Source organism: Sinocyclocheilus grahami, unplaced genomic scaffold, assembly GCF_001515645.1.
Source record: "Sinocyclocheilus grahami isolate Dianchi unplaced genomic scaffold, SAMN03320097.WGS_v1.1 scaffold20.1, whole genome shotgun sequence".
NCBI classification, from domain to species: Eukaryota; Metazoa; Chordata; class Actinopteri; order Cypriniformes; family Cyprinidae; genus Sinocyclocheilus; species Sinocyclocheilus grahami.
Genome location: NW_015505199.1, coordinates 2071013 through 2086152, shown reverse-complemented (window position 1 = coordinate 2086152; position 15140 = coordinate 2071013). Strand labels below are relative to the sequence as shown.

General features: G+C 36.4%; 1 protein-coding gene across 1 annotated transcript in view; it reads right to left on the bottom strand.

Moving 5' to 3' along the window:
• cacna1ab (calcium channel, voltage-dependent, P/Q type, alpha 1A subunit, b) overlaps window positions 1-15140 on the bottom strand; it is a 149880-nt gene that overhangs the window by 15017 nt on the left and 119723 nt on the right. Inside the window, exons 33-41 of the mRNA XM_016239385.1 lie at window positions 14509-14673; window positions 14318-14428; window positions 13936-14019; window positions 11106-11222; window positions 10470-10535; window positions 10184-10281; window positions 8004-8154; window positions 7703-7830; window positions 3494-3590 (exon numbers count right to left, since the gene is read on the bottom strand). Of these exons, the coding sequence (XP_016094871.1) occupies window positions 3494-3590; window positions 7703-7830; window positions 8004-8154; window positions 10184-10281; window positions 10470-10535; window positions 11106-11222; window positions 13936-14019; window positions 14318-14428; window positions 14509-14673 (1017 nt within the window). The remainder of the gene's footprint in view (window positions 1-3493; window positions 3591-7702; window positions 7831-8003; window positions 8155-10183; window positions 10282-10469; window positions 10536-11105; window positions 11223-13935; window positions 14020-14317; window positions 14429-14508; window positions 14674-15140) is intronic.

Sequence of the window (15140 nt, the reverse complement as noted above, 5' to 3'; positions counted from 1 at the left end):
TCTCTTCTGTGTTCCTCTGCCTGTGAAAACTAATCTCAGATCAGGCATAAGCTTGTCTTATTTGGCACTGCCAACTGATTTGTTATTTCATATCTACTGCAAATTTGTACATTTTAAAGTGTGAAAATACATATTTGGGACCCTATAAAGTGCAATCAATTGACCTTAAATCGGCTATTAAAGACTGAGGGCACAAATGGCAGCTAAATTCAACATACTCATGAAAGGCTACTGCTAAAGAGCTCCCCCTACCTGTTGGAGATTGTATATTTTGGACAAACCAATGAATGAAAGAGCACCTAAAAACAGCGGATTGTTGTTTTTAGATGCCGGTTTTCATGCATTGGATGTGCCTTCATGAAACTGGAACACACAAGCACACGACATGGCATTAGAGTGAGTAAGTAAGCATGTGTGAGTGAGCACGTGTATATGCGTGTGCCCATTTCAGACCAGTCCGCCGTTCCTTGGAGGTGTAGATACCAACAAGCATGAGCCGCGTTCCAGCAGTGGCCATGCAAAAGCGCATGCAATGCAGCACGACCCCTAATTGGAGTTCAGCGATGGTACGAACCGCCCTCCCCACCAGTCCCAGCCCACCCAAACATCAACCCCTACTCCATGCGTCATGCATTGCATGCACCCCCCTCCTCCCTCCCACCCCTCACAGAACAAGAGCAGTGCAGCCGCGCACAGAGAGTATCATTTTATCTTTCATTGACCACTTGTATTACTGGGTTTGTTTAGCATCTTTATCTTTCTTTGGGTGATTTCTCATAGGGTTAATTACAGTTTTTTTCTTCTTCTGATCTCTCGATGCAAAACGGGTGCAGTTTTTTGAAGGTCAGAACAAGGGGTGGCATTCCCTTCAGAGTTAAAGGGGGAAATGGTTGTGTTGTACACCGAGAAGTGTAGGACTGGATTAGGGGCAACAGGTATAGAAGTTAGTTCACTTCAGACTGGAAAGCTATGAGATGTGTACCACATAGAAAAATTATGAGAAAGGGGGGAATGGTGTGCTTGGCAATGGATAGAGAGAAGGTCTGAGAGGAGAAAGAGAGAAAAAGAAGAATGCTGTTGTTTGAGATGAGGGGAAACAATAAGAGAATGAGGAAAGTGAAAGGAAGAGTTTGGAGTGAAGAGAGTCTCAGCAAAACTTTGTCAGCTCATAATTAAATTACATTTTGCAAAATGTCTACCATAGAGGAAGTCTGTTCTTTTAATCTTAGTGTCTTAGTTTATTAATGCCATTTTTATTTAGATGCAAAATATAGATAGTCTGTCCAAGTTCAACGTATTGTTGTGTCGTTGTGTACAGCTGATGACACATGCAGTAGGAAAAAAAACTCCTATATTAAAAAAATATATATTAAAGAGAAAAAATTGCTGCAATCTAGGATTGATTTTCTTTGCATATCTGACTAAAACATGTTTATTTTTTTGTCATGTGAACAGCAATGAAATCTGATGTTTTCCATTCTCAGTCTGAACAGTCAAATAAGATTTCAAGTAGTTTTTTCCCCCTCAGAAATGTGCACTTTGTCCTTAAATACACTACCATTCAAAAGTTTAGTGCAAGTAAGATTTAAAAATGTTTTTTTAATAATATCTACATATAATTATTGATATTGTATTCAGCAAGGATGCATTAAATGATCAAAAGTGACAGTAAAGACATGTATAATGTTCATTTTAATGTTTATAAATGTATAAATTAGACATAATTTATCATATTTCTATCTATTCTATTACAAATTTAATGACTGCTGAAAATTCAACTTTGCCGTTATTTTTCAATTTAAAATATATTATAAAATATATTATTAAAGAAAAGAGTTATTTTAAACTGTAATAATATTTCACAATATAACTTTTTTTTATAGTATATTTGATCCAATAAATGCAGCCTTTGTGAGCATAAGAGAAAATCTTAAAAACTTCAAACTTTTGAATGGTTGTGTATTTGAAATTCACTATGCAGTAATTGGTGAAAGATGTGGCAACAAATCCTCGGTTTTGGACAGTATAAGCATGAACACCTAAAACACCTCTGTACAGTATAAAAAAAGACTATAAATATATATATTATGGGATACTGATAACAGCATCCACCTGCAAAATGACAGTGACACATGATATTTCGTATGAAAAAACATTCACCTTTTCATTCACCTCAAACTAAACATGCCATCTACCCTGACTAAGGTGCACAGCATTAATATGATGAACATGACATGTAAAATGGCTGGATGTAATTGTCACACAAGTATGCATTCAGATTCCTTCTACTTACATAATTAAGAAGCATGCTGATTAAAAGTGAAGAAATGCAAGATAGATAGGGAGAGGAAGACAGGAAGTTAAAGAGGGAGAGAGCAAGAGAAAAAAAGGAAGAGGAATTTTTGTGCAGGGATGTAGAAATGTAGTGGCTGAAAATGCAAACCCAAGGAATGTGGGAAAAAGTAGAGATAGAGCGAGAGACAGTAAGAGAGAAAGAGAGAGGGGAACGGAAACAGGCCAGAACTGCATTGACAGAATCAAACGAAGGACAGGTGGGAAAGCGTATCTGTGATTCTAGTGGATTTGCCGAAAAAAATCAAAAGGACAAAGTGGTTCTAAAGACTAAACGCTACATGATTGCAACCAATCTGAACCTACGAAAGTGTCAACTGTCGAAATCATCTGAAGACTTTAAGAATCATCCACTGGAGGGAGAGACGCAGAGGACCAAAGGCACATGATCCTTCCCAGTCCTTCTGTACACGCACACAGTAAAACATATATATTTGTGTCTACATCCTTCATATTTGTATTTAAAATTAGATTCTATTTCTGCAATGAACATGGAAAACATAATGTGGAAATAATACAGGATTCCTTGTTTTCTAGTTAAAGTCAACATGAAATAGCATTCGCAACCCACTTTACTTCTGCAATGTAACATTCATGAGTGAAACAGGAAATTCAGTGAGAACAAAAATAGAGGGTGACTTGATTTTATTCACTAGGAATTCATAGAGTTGATGCAGAGGTGGAACTACTTACTAAAATTTGATGAAAGATTATAAAGACAAACCTTTCCTGATTAACACTGTGCCAATGAATAAGAGCAGGTAATGAACTAAAAAGGGTCCATTCTGATTTCATGTTGATTTGAACAAATATGTAATTTAATAAACTCATAATCTCTAAGAACAAGACTGCAAAATGACATTTAAGAGTTCCTTTTATATTTGCAACAAAATCCTTTACATCTGTGAGTGAGTGAGTATTTGAGTACGGTGCAGAAGGGCTGACAAGGTACCCTCTGTTCCCGCTCTCCAGTGGATGTATGCCATCTGGCATAGAGCATGTGTCAGCTGGCTAACACCTTCACCGGTACCCCACAATATAAAAGGAAAGATACAGCAGCTCACCAACACCAACACTAACAGAAAAAAACGGACAGCTTTGATTGGCTGTGGCGCACCCACGGCGGGCTGCTGCCGCTAACCTTGTAGGCGACCCGAGCTGGGCACCTCTTCCCCAGGCCTAGTGGAGGACACATGTGCCTGAGCATCTCATACATATCACTGTAACTGATCCTGCCGCTGTAAGGGGGATTGGGGTGGGAGGGGAGGGGTGAGACCCCCAGAAATTAAACGAGGAGAACGGGGTAAAAAATAGGAGGAGGAGGACGACGGACGAATAAAATAACGGACAAGAAGAGAAACAATGGAGGGGGGAGGGGGGTGGACATCATGGCACAAACCAGAGTATGGTGGGATTTAAACCAAAAAAGGAGGAAGGAGGAGGAAATAAGAATGGCAAGAAGGAAAAACAAAGACACATAGGTTATTGTTTTGGTCTGGGCGAGGGGCGGGGTTTTGAGAGCGTGAGAGCTCTTGATTGGCTGGAGGTTAAACAGGAGGAGGGGAAGCTGGTTTTTAGTTCTAGTAAAAACACTGTTCTATGCGATCGTGGGACGGTCCCATAGAACTGCAGTGGGGCTTCAAAGAGGCAAAGAAAAGCTCCGCTGCTTGGTGGTGAACTATGGTAGTCACGTCAATGCAGTCCTCTGATCCCCAACCCTCACTTCGTCCCCAAACAAGAACAATGCACACTGTTACACCCAGTTTGCCAAGGCATGGTTCAACAGCAAGCAGAAAGTAAAAAAACAAAACAAAATGACAGATTCATTCGTTTGTTTCTCTTTTTTTTTTGATTAGCTGTTAAAAGTGATTCATTCCACAGAGAGATTCATACAGACTTGGCTGTCGGTGGCAGTGCACGTCATGCTTCTAAAAAGGTGTCTGCATTGTCCCGCACATTCTCATTTGTCATATCAGAATGCATATAGAGATGGAGAATAAAATAACAAAAATGAATTTCAAGTAAAAGAAGAAAAACTGTGGATGAGAGTAAAAAATAAACTGAAAAAAGGAAACATAAAAAAAGAAAAGCAACATTCATTCCAGTCTTCAATGCGAGCAGGTGCTTAAGTTTTTTGTTTAGTAGGATTCAAACCTTGCAGGCCACCCTATGAGGACATTTCTTGCCTAAGCCCAGCGGGGGGTCGATAACCCGCAATAAACTGTACATATCCTTATAATGAATGCGCCCGCTGCAAGAAGAATACAGGGAGGTTAGAGAGGGTGCACACACAGGAAGAGAGAGAAGAAAGAGAGTCAGAGAGAAGGTGGAGAGGAAGAAGGAAATAAGAGAAACAAGAAGAGGAGCACAAAGAACAAGAGAATAAAAGCACACATATCCATTGACAAATCACAGACCAAACCCAGTGAGGCTGTTCCACTGCCTCAAACCGATAGAAAACCAGATCATTCAAAGGACAGCCCAACCGATTTTAAGCTAACAAACATGTTCAGATCATACAAAGACTGGATTCTTCCAGCAATGGAACCTTTTCAGAAGACTGTGATGAAGAATAATTAAAACCAAGCAAATTTTATATTCAAAAAAATTAGTTAACACTAAATCCTAATTGCATGAGTCTTTCTATAAAATACAACATTTTCAATTTTTATAAAATTATTATTATTTGTTTTTCATTTGAATACAGTTATATACATATGTATTAAATGTAATTTATCAAACTAATTTATAAATACAATTATAAAACATATTAAATACATTAATACTTTAATGTTATGGCCATTAGAAATAAATGCTTATGCACCTCTAAGAATTTTTTCCTGCTACAGTTCACTTCTATAATCCAAACCTAGACATTTTAAAAGAGACTATTGCCTTGGATAAATTTAAAGATGTATGTGAGTGTTACTGAAGCCGAGATTTTAATGCATGTCAAAATTCAGTGAAATGAACCCTAGTGAATGTGAATGAAATAACTACATCAAATTTTGAATAAAAAAAGAAAGAAAATGGTGAAGCTGTCCCTGAATGATCTTTAGTATTGTTCTGAATCTTCCCCCCATCACGGTGCAGAGAAAACAAATCCACCGATATGACCGTGCACATGAGAGGCTCTCTCATCTTGGCGAGTCCAATGACTTAATTGAACTGCATACAGCGACAGCGGGCTTTACCAGTCAAAATACATGAGGTGTATTTTGTTAACGTTTGTATGCAGTGGCAAGTACAGAAATAAGCTGCGACAGCTTGTCTGTGAAGATGTTTGCCATGCACACCTGAGCCATAAAGATGGGAGAATTAAGTCATTGTGAAGTCATTGTGAAGAATCTGCCATGCACAGGGTCTCATGTTCAGCTCTCTTGCTCATGTTCTTTTACATCACTTTCTCTTGCTATAGTTTTTATACACATTTATTGTGTGTTAAGCAGATTTTACCTTACGTTTTTTTTAAACTTTTTGTTGCACTTAAAAACTTTGTTTTTCCACATTAAAAATGTTTTACATATAAAAAATTGTGATTTTTATGTTAAAATATGTTGAAAATTATGTATACTGTAGTAAAAAAAAGCAGATATCTTTCCTTTTTTTCTGACTCTTTGAATGAAAGTAGTTCAAATCAGGATTATGCAAAATTCAGAATAGAAAAATTGGTTCCCTTTCAAATTCATAAATTTGACTTTGAATTGAATTGGCCACATTCCACAGAAAGATGAATTGGAATTGAAATCGAAATGACAGGAAGAGGTTCTGGATTGTAATTTAAAGAAATTTAATGCAGTTAACTTTAATATGATGAAATATACTGTACATTAATAATAAATTAATAGGTCCCACTTTATATTAATGAAAAATTGGTTCCCTTTCAAATTCATAAATTTGACTTTGAATTGAATTGGCCACATTCCACAGAAAGATGAATTGGAATTGAAATCGAAATGACAGGAAGAGGTTCTGGATTGTTATTTAAAGAAATTGAATGCAGTTAACTTTAATATGATGAAATATACTGTACATTAATAATAAATTAATAGGTCCCACTTTATATTAAGTGGCCTTAACTACTATGTACTTACATCAAAACGTGTTCATATTGTATTGCAAAACACTTTTTCTGCTATTGAGGTGGGATACTGGTAAGGTTAGGGACATGTTTGGTGGTATGGGTAGGTTTAAGGGTGGGTTAAGGTGTAAGGGATGGGTCAACAGTGTAATTATAAATGTACTTTCAGAAATTAATTACAGATGTAATTACATGCAGGTATTTTTAAAATATAAGTACAATGTAAAAACATGTATGTACACAATAAGTGCATTGTACCAAATTATTCATTTAAAAGTAAGTACACAGTTGTTAAGGCCACTTAATATAAAGTGGGTCCAATTAATATGTCTATAGATGGCCATCCATCCACCAATCCATCCATCAGGCCTATAAACTTCAGTTTTGCTTGTAGTTATATACATTTATTTGAATTTTGATTCATTTCAGTTCTATTTATTTACATTAAAATTCAAATTGCAATTCTACATCTTGTTTGGTACTGTAACTCAAATTCAATTCAAATTCAGGAACTGATCTGGGGGAAAAAATACAAATTCTATTCTGAATGGTGCACAACACTAATTCAAACCTTAAACCTTCTTTTGTTGAATCATCATCACCGGACGTGCATTGTCAACAGGATAAATGGGCTCTCTCAGAGCTGGGGTAAGGAATCCCTTCATTCAGACCAACTCCATGGGCTCCTGCAGAACAGCACTCGAGGATGAGGCAAGCACTGGGACAGAGGGAAGCGGGAGACACTACTGACTGGGCAGACAGAGTTTGTGGAGTTGGTACAATTGGGCTCATCTGCATGAAATCAAATCAGACTGCAGAGGTCACATCTGACGGGATATGAGGGATATAACGCTGGGCTTTTGGAGATTTTGAAATCTGCTATCAGTGGCCTTATCTTAAATGACCATGGACAGCATTATGGGACGTTCTGTGGATGTTTTCAGTAACAAAAGACCTTAACTGTTTGGGCCAGCAGCTATGGAGAGGAATGATTGGTTTTTGAGTTAAGTTTGTGTGCACATAAATATCTTATCTGTGATGAAAGAAAGAATCTTTAGAATGTTACAGTGTTTGTTAGCTTGCAGTGAGCATGTTTCCCTTTTAAAAACTGTTAGTATTAAGTGATGTAGGTTTTCCATTCTACAATTTCAAGGTAAAAATCAATGGTTGCATGTATGCTTAAAAGAATAACAGCGTCTTTAAAAATGTGTGGTTTTGTGTGTTTGAGAGAGAGAAAAAGTATTTGTAAAAGATGTGCGTTTAACTCACCAGGCTGCTGGGTCGTACTCTGCCCAAATCCTGACATACTCATCCAAATGATGTGGACCCAGAATGGAGGAATCCCTGGTCAGGTACTCAAAGTTATCCATGATGACAGCGACAAAAAGATTCAGCATCTAAACACAAATACAAACCCCAAAATGCAAGCTCAGAAACATACTGAATTTATTATTTACCGTTTGAAGCAATAAATAAAGAAGAGATTCATCTCTGAGAGAGAAAGGGAAGTGTAAAAAAGTGGGATTAAGGTAAAGCAAGGCGAAAAGAAACAAGTGGAGGCTGTTCTCACCAGGAAAGAACAGAGGAAGATGAAAGAGACAAAGTAGGCATAAGCAAAGTTGCTGCCGCACTCTGGCCCCTCGTTCCCAGAGTTATCATCACACTCCATTCCTCCGAGACACGCCAGCATGATCTCATGCCATGCCTCACCTGTGGCACTCCTGTTACCAAAACACACACATATGTGACATTAAAAATGGTTTTTAGTAAACTGAAACAAAGCTGAAATAATTATATATATATATATATATATATATATATTAGTTGAAAATCTTAAAAATTAAAAATGGTGCTTTTGCAACTAACTTAATAAATCAAATCAAATAAATAATTATTAAAACTGAAATAAAAATAAATGAACGATATATTGAAATCAAATTTTTAAAAAGCACATAACAAAATTACTAAATCTTAAGCTAAAAATGAAGGTTTGAAGGTTTTGGTGCAAAGAAATTGTTCACAAATATTTTAAGTCTTATTCTTTAAAATAAAATAAAAAGGTTTCGTTTAAAAGTACCAAAATTAATAAACTTAAAACAAATAAAAGCTAAACAGAAATACAGAAATAAGGGGAAAAATTTTATAATAATAATGACAAAAGTACTTAAAATGACTAGAACTTCAGCTAAAATATTTTGAGGTGTTTGGTGCAATTTTTTTGTAAATATTTCAGGTCTTGTTACTTAAAAATAAAACAAAAAGGTTTCATTTGAAGTACTAAAATTACTAAAACTGAAACTGAAATAAAAAATAAATCTAAACAGAAATATAAATAAAAACAACTAATAAAAAAGACAAAAGCACATAGCAAAACTATTAAAACGTCTCAGTAACATGTGGTAACCCTTGTTCCTTGATGGAGGGAACGGAGACTGTGTGTCAAATTTTCTGACACTAGGGGTCGCTCTTGGGAGCCCAGACACCTCTGACATCGAAAAAAGGCCAATGAAATTGGTGATCAAAATTTGCATAGCTGGCCACACCCCAGACATCTGGGTATAAATAGGCCAGCGTAGCATTTGCTCACTAGTTCTGTTCTGAGGAGTCGAGAAGCGTCTCAACCCACTCAGGCAGTTCAGAGTTGTGGCATAAGGGACACGACGTCTCCGATCCCTCCATCAGGGGATGAGGGTTACCATATGTAACAGAGACGTTCCCTTTCAGCCGGTCACTTCAACTTTGTGTCGTGAGGATGGAGGAGCCGGAGTATGGGGGCCTTCCACGATTTCGTCAGTTCCTCGTGCACATCTTGGAAGAAAGGAACTGGGGCTGGGCGCACATCGCTGTGGACTCATACCCGGAAGTAGAAGGACCGGAACAGGGAGCGGCTGGGGTGACTCAAGGTCTTTTGGCGAGGAACCCGAGCCACAAACACTACGTGCCTATGGACAGGTCCTTGCAAGTGGGACATGAACCACCCACGAGCACTGCTTTGTCATGAGCACAGCCCAAACACTGAACACAGAGATCGAGTCGGTCATAAGGAGAGACATGGTAACCGCAACCAGAAGAACATGGGCGGAAAGGCATGACGTAAACACACAATTCCGCCCGTGAAGCTCTTTCAGAGAATTTGCTCTCAATGATCACTGTTGAAGCACCCTGGAGTACTCTCACAACACTTAGCTGTGTATGAGAAGGAAGAGACTGCTGCCTGTGCCGTAGATCCAATGGCGAGGAGATTGAGAGGTGAATGAGTGCCGCTTCTCACAGACACAGCATTCGGCTCCAAAAAACAGAACGAGTGAGCAAATGCTACGCTGGCCTATTTATACCCGGATGTGGCCAGATATGCAAATTTTGCTTGCCAATTTCATTGGCCTTTTTTTGATGTCAGAGGTGTCTGGGCTCCCAAGTGCGACCCCTAGTGTCGGAAACTTCAACACAACATCGAAGTGACCGACTGAAAAGGAACTTAAGCTAAAAATTAAGGTTTTGCTGCGAAAAATTGTTTAAAAATATGTTTTGCTCCTTAAAGAAAGGTTTAATTTGAAGTACTAAAATTACTAAAACAAAAAAAATTAATTAAAGCTAAATAGAACAGTAAAAAATAATACAAAAGACAAAAGCACAAAACAAAAGGACTAAAACTTTAGCTAAAATTAAAATGAAAAAATATTAAAAAAAAAGCTCATTCAAAATATTTTAAATATTATAATAGAATATATACTAAAATAACACTGGACTGACCTGAAGAGTAGCATCAGGGCCATAATGAATGTTCTGAAGTTATTGTGTTCATTGATCGCACTGTCTTCCTCCTTATCCAGCGCCAAGTTTCCAAACAACTACAGTGTCACAGAGAATATATAAAACTACTGAACACATCACTGAACTCACAGATGTGAAATCTCAGCAACCTTATGCCACTTATCAATGTGTTGATAGATGCATATTTTGGTTCATTTAGTCTTTATTTAGTTTTTCAAAAACCCACAGGGATGTTAAAGCTCATTTCAAACAGAACAGCTGTTACCTGCATGCCAATGATGGCATAGATGAAGAACAGAATTGCAATGAGCAGGCACACATACGGCAGAGCCTGTGAATGGTAAACAGAAAAAGCATGAAAGGAGGAAGAAATTAGACAGAATTTTAAATGTCGGTAAAGTCTCCGTGTTTTTTTTTTTACAAATGCGCACACCTTAAAATAAGTTGAGTGCATTGTCACTTTGCTTCTATAAAATTTACAGATCAATAAAACACATCTCTACAATACTGCACGAAATTATGCATTCCATTTTTCGAGAATGTATTTTTTTTAATCTTCAAATAAGCTCAATTTGTAAATACGTTCAGATAGCAAACAACTAATTCTGGTATCCAAACTGTTTTCAAAGAATCATGAAAATTCACTCTTTAACTTTTTAGGCAGGACAGCTGGCTATACATTTTCATTACATGTAGGGAAATATGCAAAGAAATTCTCAAGTAAAAATGGCTTATTTTTAACTCAAAGGCAGGACTTCAGAGTGCCTGACATTTTTCACCAGAAACTGTGTGAAGATTTAATTGCAAAAAAGTTTTGTCCCTTAGTCACGTTGGACTTGGATTTGGCATGTGAATCGGTGTAGGTGTGTGACTGTAGGCATTTAGGTAAGACTTTTGGCACCTTAAATGATTGAACGAAAGTCCAAAGTAGAATGCGAATGGTCTCGCCCTGCCTCAAGAGCTTAATGAGACGTGCTGCTCGGAATAGTCTCAGAAAACTCAGGTTTATGAAGTTATCCTAGGGAGATTAGGTTGAGACGTATGTAGAAACAGAGACAGAGGAGAATGTTCCAGAAGAAAAGGAAGAAAAGAGTGCAAGAGAGACAGCATGTGAAAGAGAGAGCAAGTGTAAGAAAAAGAGAAAAATCACAATCAGTTTACTTGATGATAAATATATTTTTTAAATAAAATAATAAAATAATAATTTAGAGAGAAAGTGGGTTAAAGTAATACATAAAAGTATATATATTGTTTATATATAAATACACAATGTACAAAATAAACTTGAAATGGGATTGAAACTAAAAAAAAAAAAAAAAAAAGGACCAAATTAATTCAGGAGGGGCTCAAGAAAAACAATCAATATATTGTAACAGTCAACATCCAATCATATATTAAAGCATAAACCTTTTTTAATCAAATGCACTGATCTGTTGAGACAGGCAAGGCACAGAATGGAAGCAGCCTGATGCACTGTAATGTTTAGCAAATACAGGCATATGGAGGAGAATACCGACAACATTAGCCAGTGGGGATTGGCTGTGTTTTTATGTAATTCTCAATGGTCCAATCCACACAAAGTTCATGCCAACTCTTTTTTTTTTTTTTGGCATTTTAAGAAGTGCTTAGCCCAAAACACAAAATTTCAATGTGGTATTTTAAGCACATTTGACATAATCGCTCAGCAAAACCTGGTAAAATAAATAATACATCTTTATGTGTGGACAGGTTATTGAGGATCACTCCCCCATTCCAGCATACACATATTTCAATGAGTAAGCTGTAGCGCCCTCTTCCATGTAGAGGAGGAACTACAGTAGTGCAGAACAGGCAGATGAATCGAGAAAAGATAAGGTAATGAAAGAACAAGAGTCATCATGCAGCTTTTGCTAAAGTGCATGGCATTCAGCGATGGCATGACAACGTCTGTGACTACCTGTGCAAGTGTAAAATAATTTTTATGAGCAAAAACAAAAATAGTGCTCTCATTGGTCAATGGGTAACAAGGTAGATTAGAACTACAGGTCAATAAGAGCAAGAGTCAGCTATTGAACTTTAACTGAACCTCTTGTGATTACATTCAGGTAAATCTACTTTACAAAACTCTATGTTAATGTCGGTGAAGTTTTTTTTAATGTATTACATACATTATTGGCCCTTGTACTTGTATACATATATGTGTTTGTATTAGGGTGGGTGGTATGACCAAATGCTTACATGAATCATTTTAGATCATTGGAACAGTAATTTGGTGAAAAATGGTAAAAAAAATATATTTTTAAATAAAATGACACATTTTTACCATTATGCCACCTAGTCCTAGTGTTTTTAATTGCTTTTAGAATATATGAGCATTAACATGAGCAGTTGTCAAATTGTCAAGCATCTTTGGGGTCATGGGTAATCATACTGGAAGCACATGCTTTGAGGAAAGTGAGGAGGAAAGAGCGAGGCTTTTTGGGTAATGGATGCATTAGAAGCTGAGAGAAAATTACAAACCAACCGGATTCTATGTGTTGTTGCAGTAGATGGATGCATACATGTATAGTGAGTGTGTGAGGGGATTGGATAGATACACATGAGATGGAAGATATGAGAGTTTCATAGTGCATTTTTTGTTTGTTTTGGATTGGATGGGTTTATCGCCAACAAATCAGAGGAACAAAGAAAGCATGTAAAAAGATAAAACAGGAATAAGTCGTTATGGATACAGTCAACAGGGTGATTAATCAAACACAGATACGGTGGGTATTGATTCACTTTGCAGGCTGTTCCAGTGGCCATACTGAATTTTACTTATGTCCTGCGAAGCATTTTTAAAAATGGTTACAAATACAGTGTTAACTACCTTTAGGGGCAATGTTAATGAAACAAAACGAAAACAAAACTGAAGCTATTTTATAAAAAATAAAAAAAAAGATATATATATATATATAAAGTGATATCTATATAAAATGTGAGTGTGGAACTCTATTACCAAAAGTTAACATACATGTATGCTATAGAGTGTAGAAATATAAAATGACAAACACGTAAAGTGAAAATGAAGTATAAGTTAATTCAAAACATTGATAAATATTATGATAATATATAAATAACATTAAATTACCACTGATTATATGGTTTATATGGAAAGTTATATGGTATAAAAATCCACATAATGTAATGTGTGACCACTGGGAGAGCCCAAAAACTTCAGTGTAACACATCAGAGTAAAGTGTCTCTGTCTCATTTTTACAGACAGAGCACCCTAAAGGCACAGACAGGAGACAACACCAGCACAAATACACACTCAAACACTGACATTTACAAACAAAAATCAGTACAAATACACACAACACTTAGCAATAGAAGGAACACACGATGTGGAGGATTGAATGGGTAAATATTCAAACAGACAAAAGATTTAACATTTTGCTTCCAAGTCATTTTTACCACATAAAGTTTGGAATTGTTGCAATTAAACCTTCCTTATTAAACATAATATGAAAATTCTGCAATAGGATGATATTCAAAACACATGCTATAGATTCAGTAAGATTTATGCGTGTGAGAACGAAACTATTTACTGTCCCTAAAAAAAGGGAAGTGATCGCAAGAGATGCATTTACCAGGATTATAATGCATATTTATTTATAAGTGGATATGTTCACATCTAGCTAATCAGTTCCAACATGAATCAAGATGCAATCTGTATTTGCTTTCTAAACTTGTCTAAAAGTGCACTTACCCAAAGCTCTGTCACTAAAATGTCAGTGATGCTGCCGATAACGGAAACAAAATCAAAAATATTCCAAGCATCTCGGAAATAATTCTGCAGAGAAACAAAAGGAGAGTGTGTGTTAACCAATCATCTCAGAGTTCTCAGGTAGTGAGGACCTGTATCACCCAATCCTGCACTGGCAAGACTATTAAAAATAGTTTAGCCAATCAAATGGCTATCACCATGGAGACAGGCAGACAAGTGCAATAGAAAGCAGTTTTTTCTAAACCCATTTTTCTAAGTGGGTTAAAAGAAGAAAACGTTAAAAAAAATCTCAGGTCTAAATAAGTAACAGGATGAATGAATTAATAATAGGTGATATCTTTAGGATGCGATTAGAGAGACTTACTCGGACACCAAATGCAATGATTTTCAGAACACACTCCATGAAGAACAGTGTGGTGAACACTATATTCAGGTTCTTCAGGACTGCATCATACGTTGGAGGGGCCCCATGGTACTGGAAATGCACAAAGAAAATTCAGACCCTGACGGATGCACAAGGACGTTACTGATGCTGAGGGAGGAAGAAGCTTGTACCTTCATCATAAGGACGATGGTGTTGAGCGCGATGAGAGCCATGATACTGTACTCAAATGGAGGTGACACCACAAACTGCCACATTCGGTATTGAAAGCTTTGCTTGTTCTGAGGCATGTGGCGCGTTAGAGGTTTGGCATTTATTGCAAAATCAATACAGGCTCTCTAGAAGACACAGAACAACAGAAAACAGTGAAAGAAGCATCTGACGTATCATGTTGCATGTTTGTCGCTGTGGAGAGAGAAGTGAAAACTGTAGACTTCCAATCTAGTATGTGGCTAAAAATAAAAAATGTGAGAGCACATAAGTTGCTTTTGACCTAGAAACATTTTAAGTGTTATGTACATGAATTTGAAAAGTCTCAGTTTTCTTATGATACAATCATTATTAATTATGTTTCTTCTCCAAAACATTGTTGAAACTTTAGAATTTTTTTTTACATTATTTGACAGAATTAGTAGATTAAAAAAACTGAAATAATTAATACTATCTATCTTAGCGATATAAACTCTAAAAATTAGCAGATTTCTTAAAAAATATATTATTCAATAATATACATACATACTGTATATATATATATATATATATATATATATATATATATATATATATTAGTGGCGCCAAAATTTGC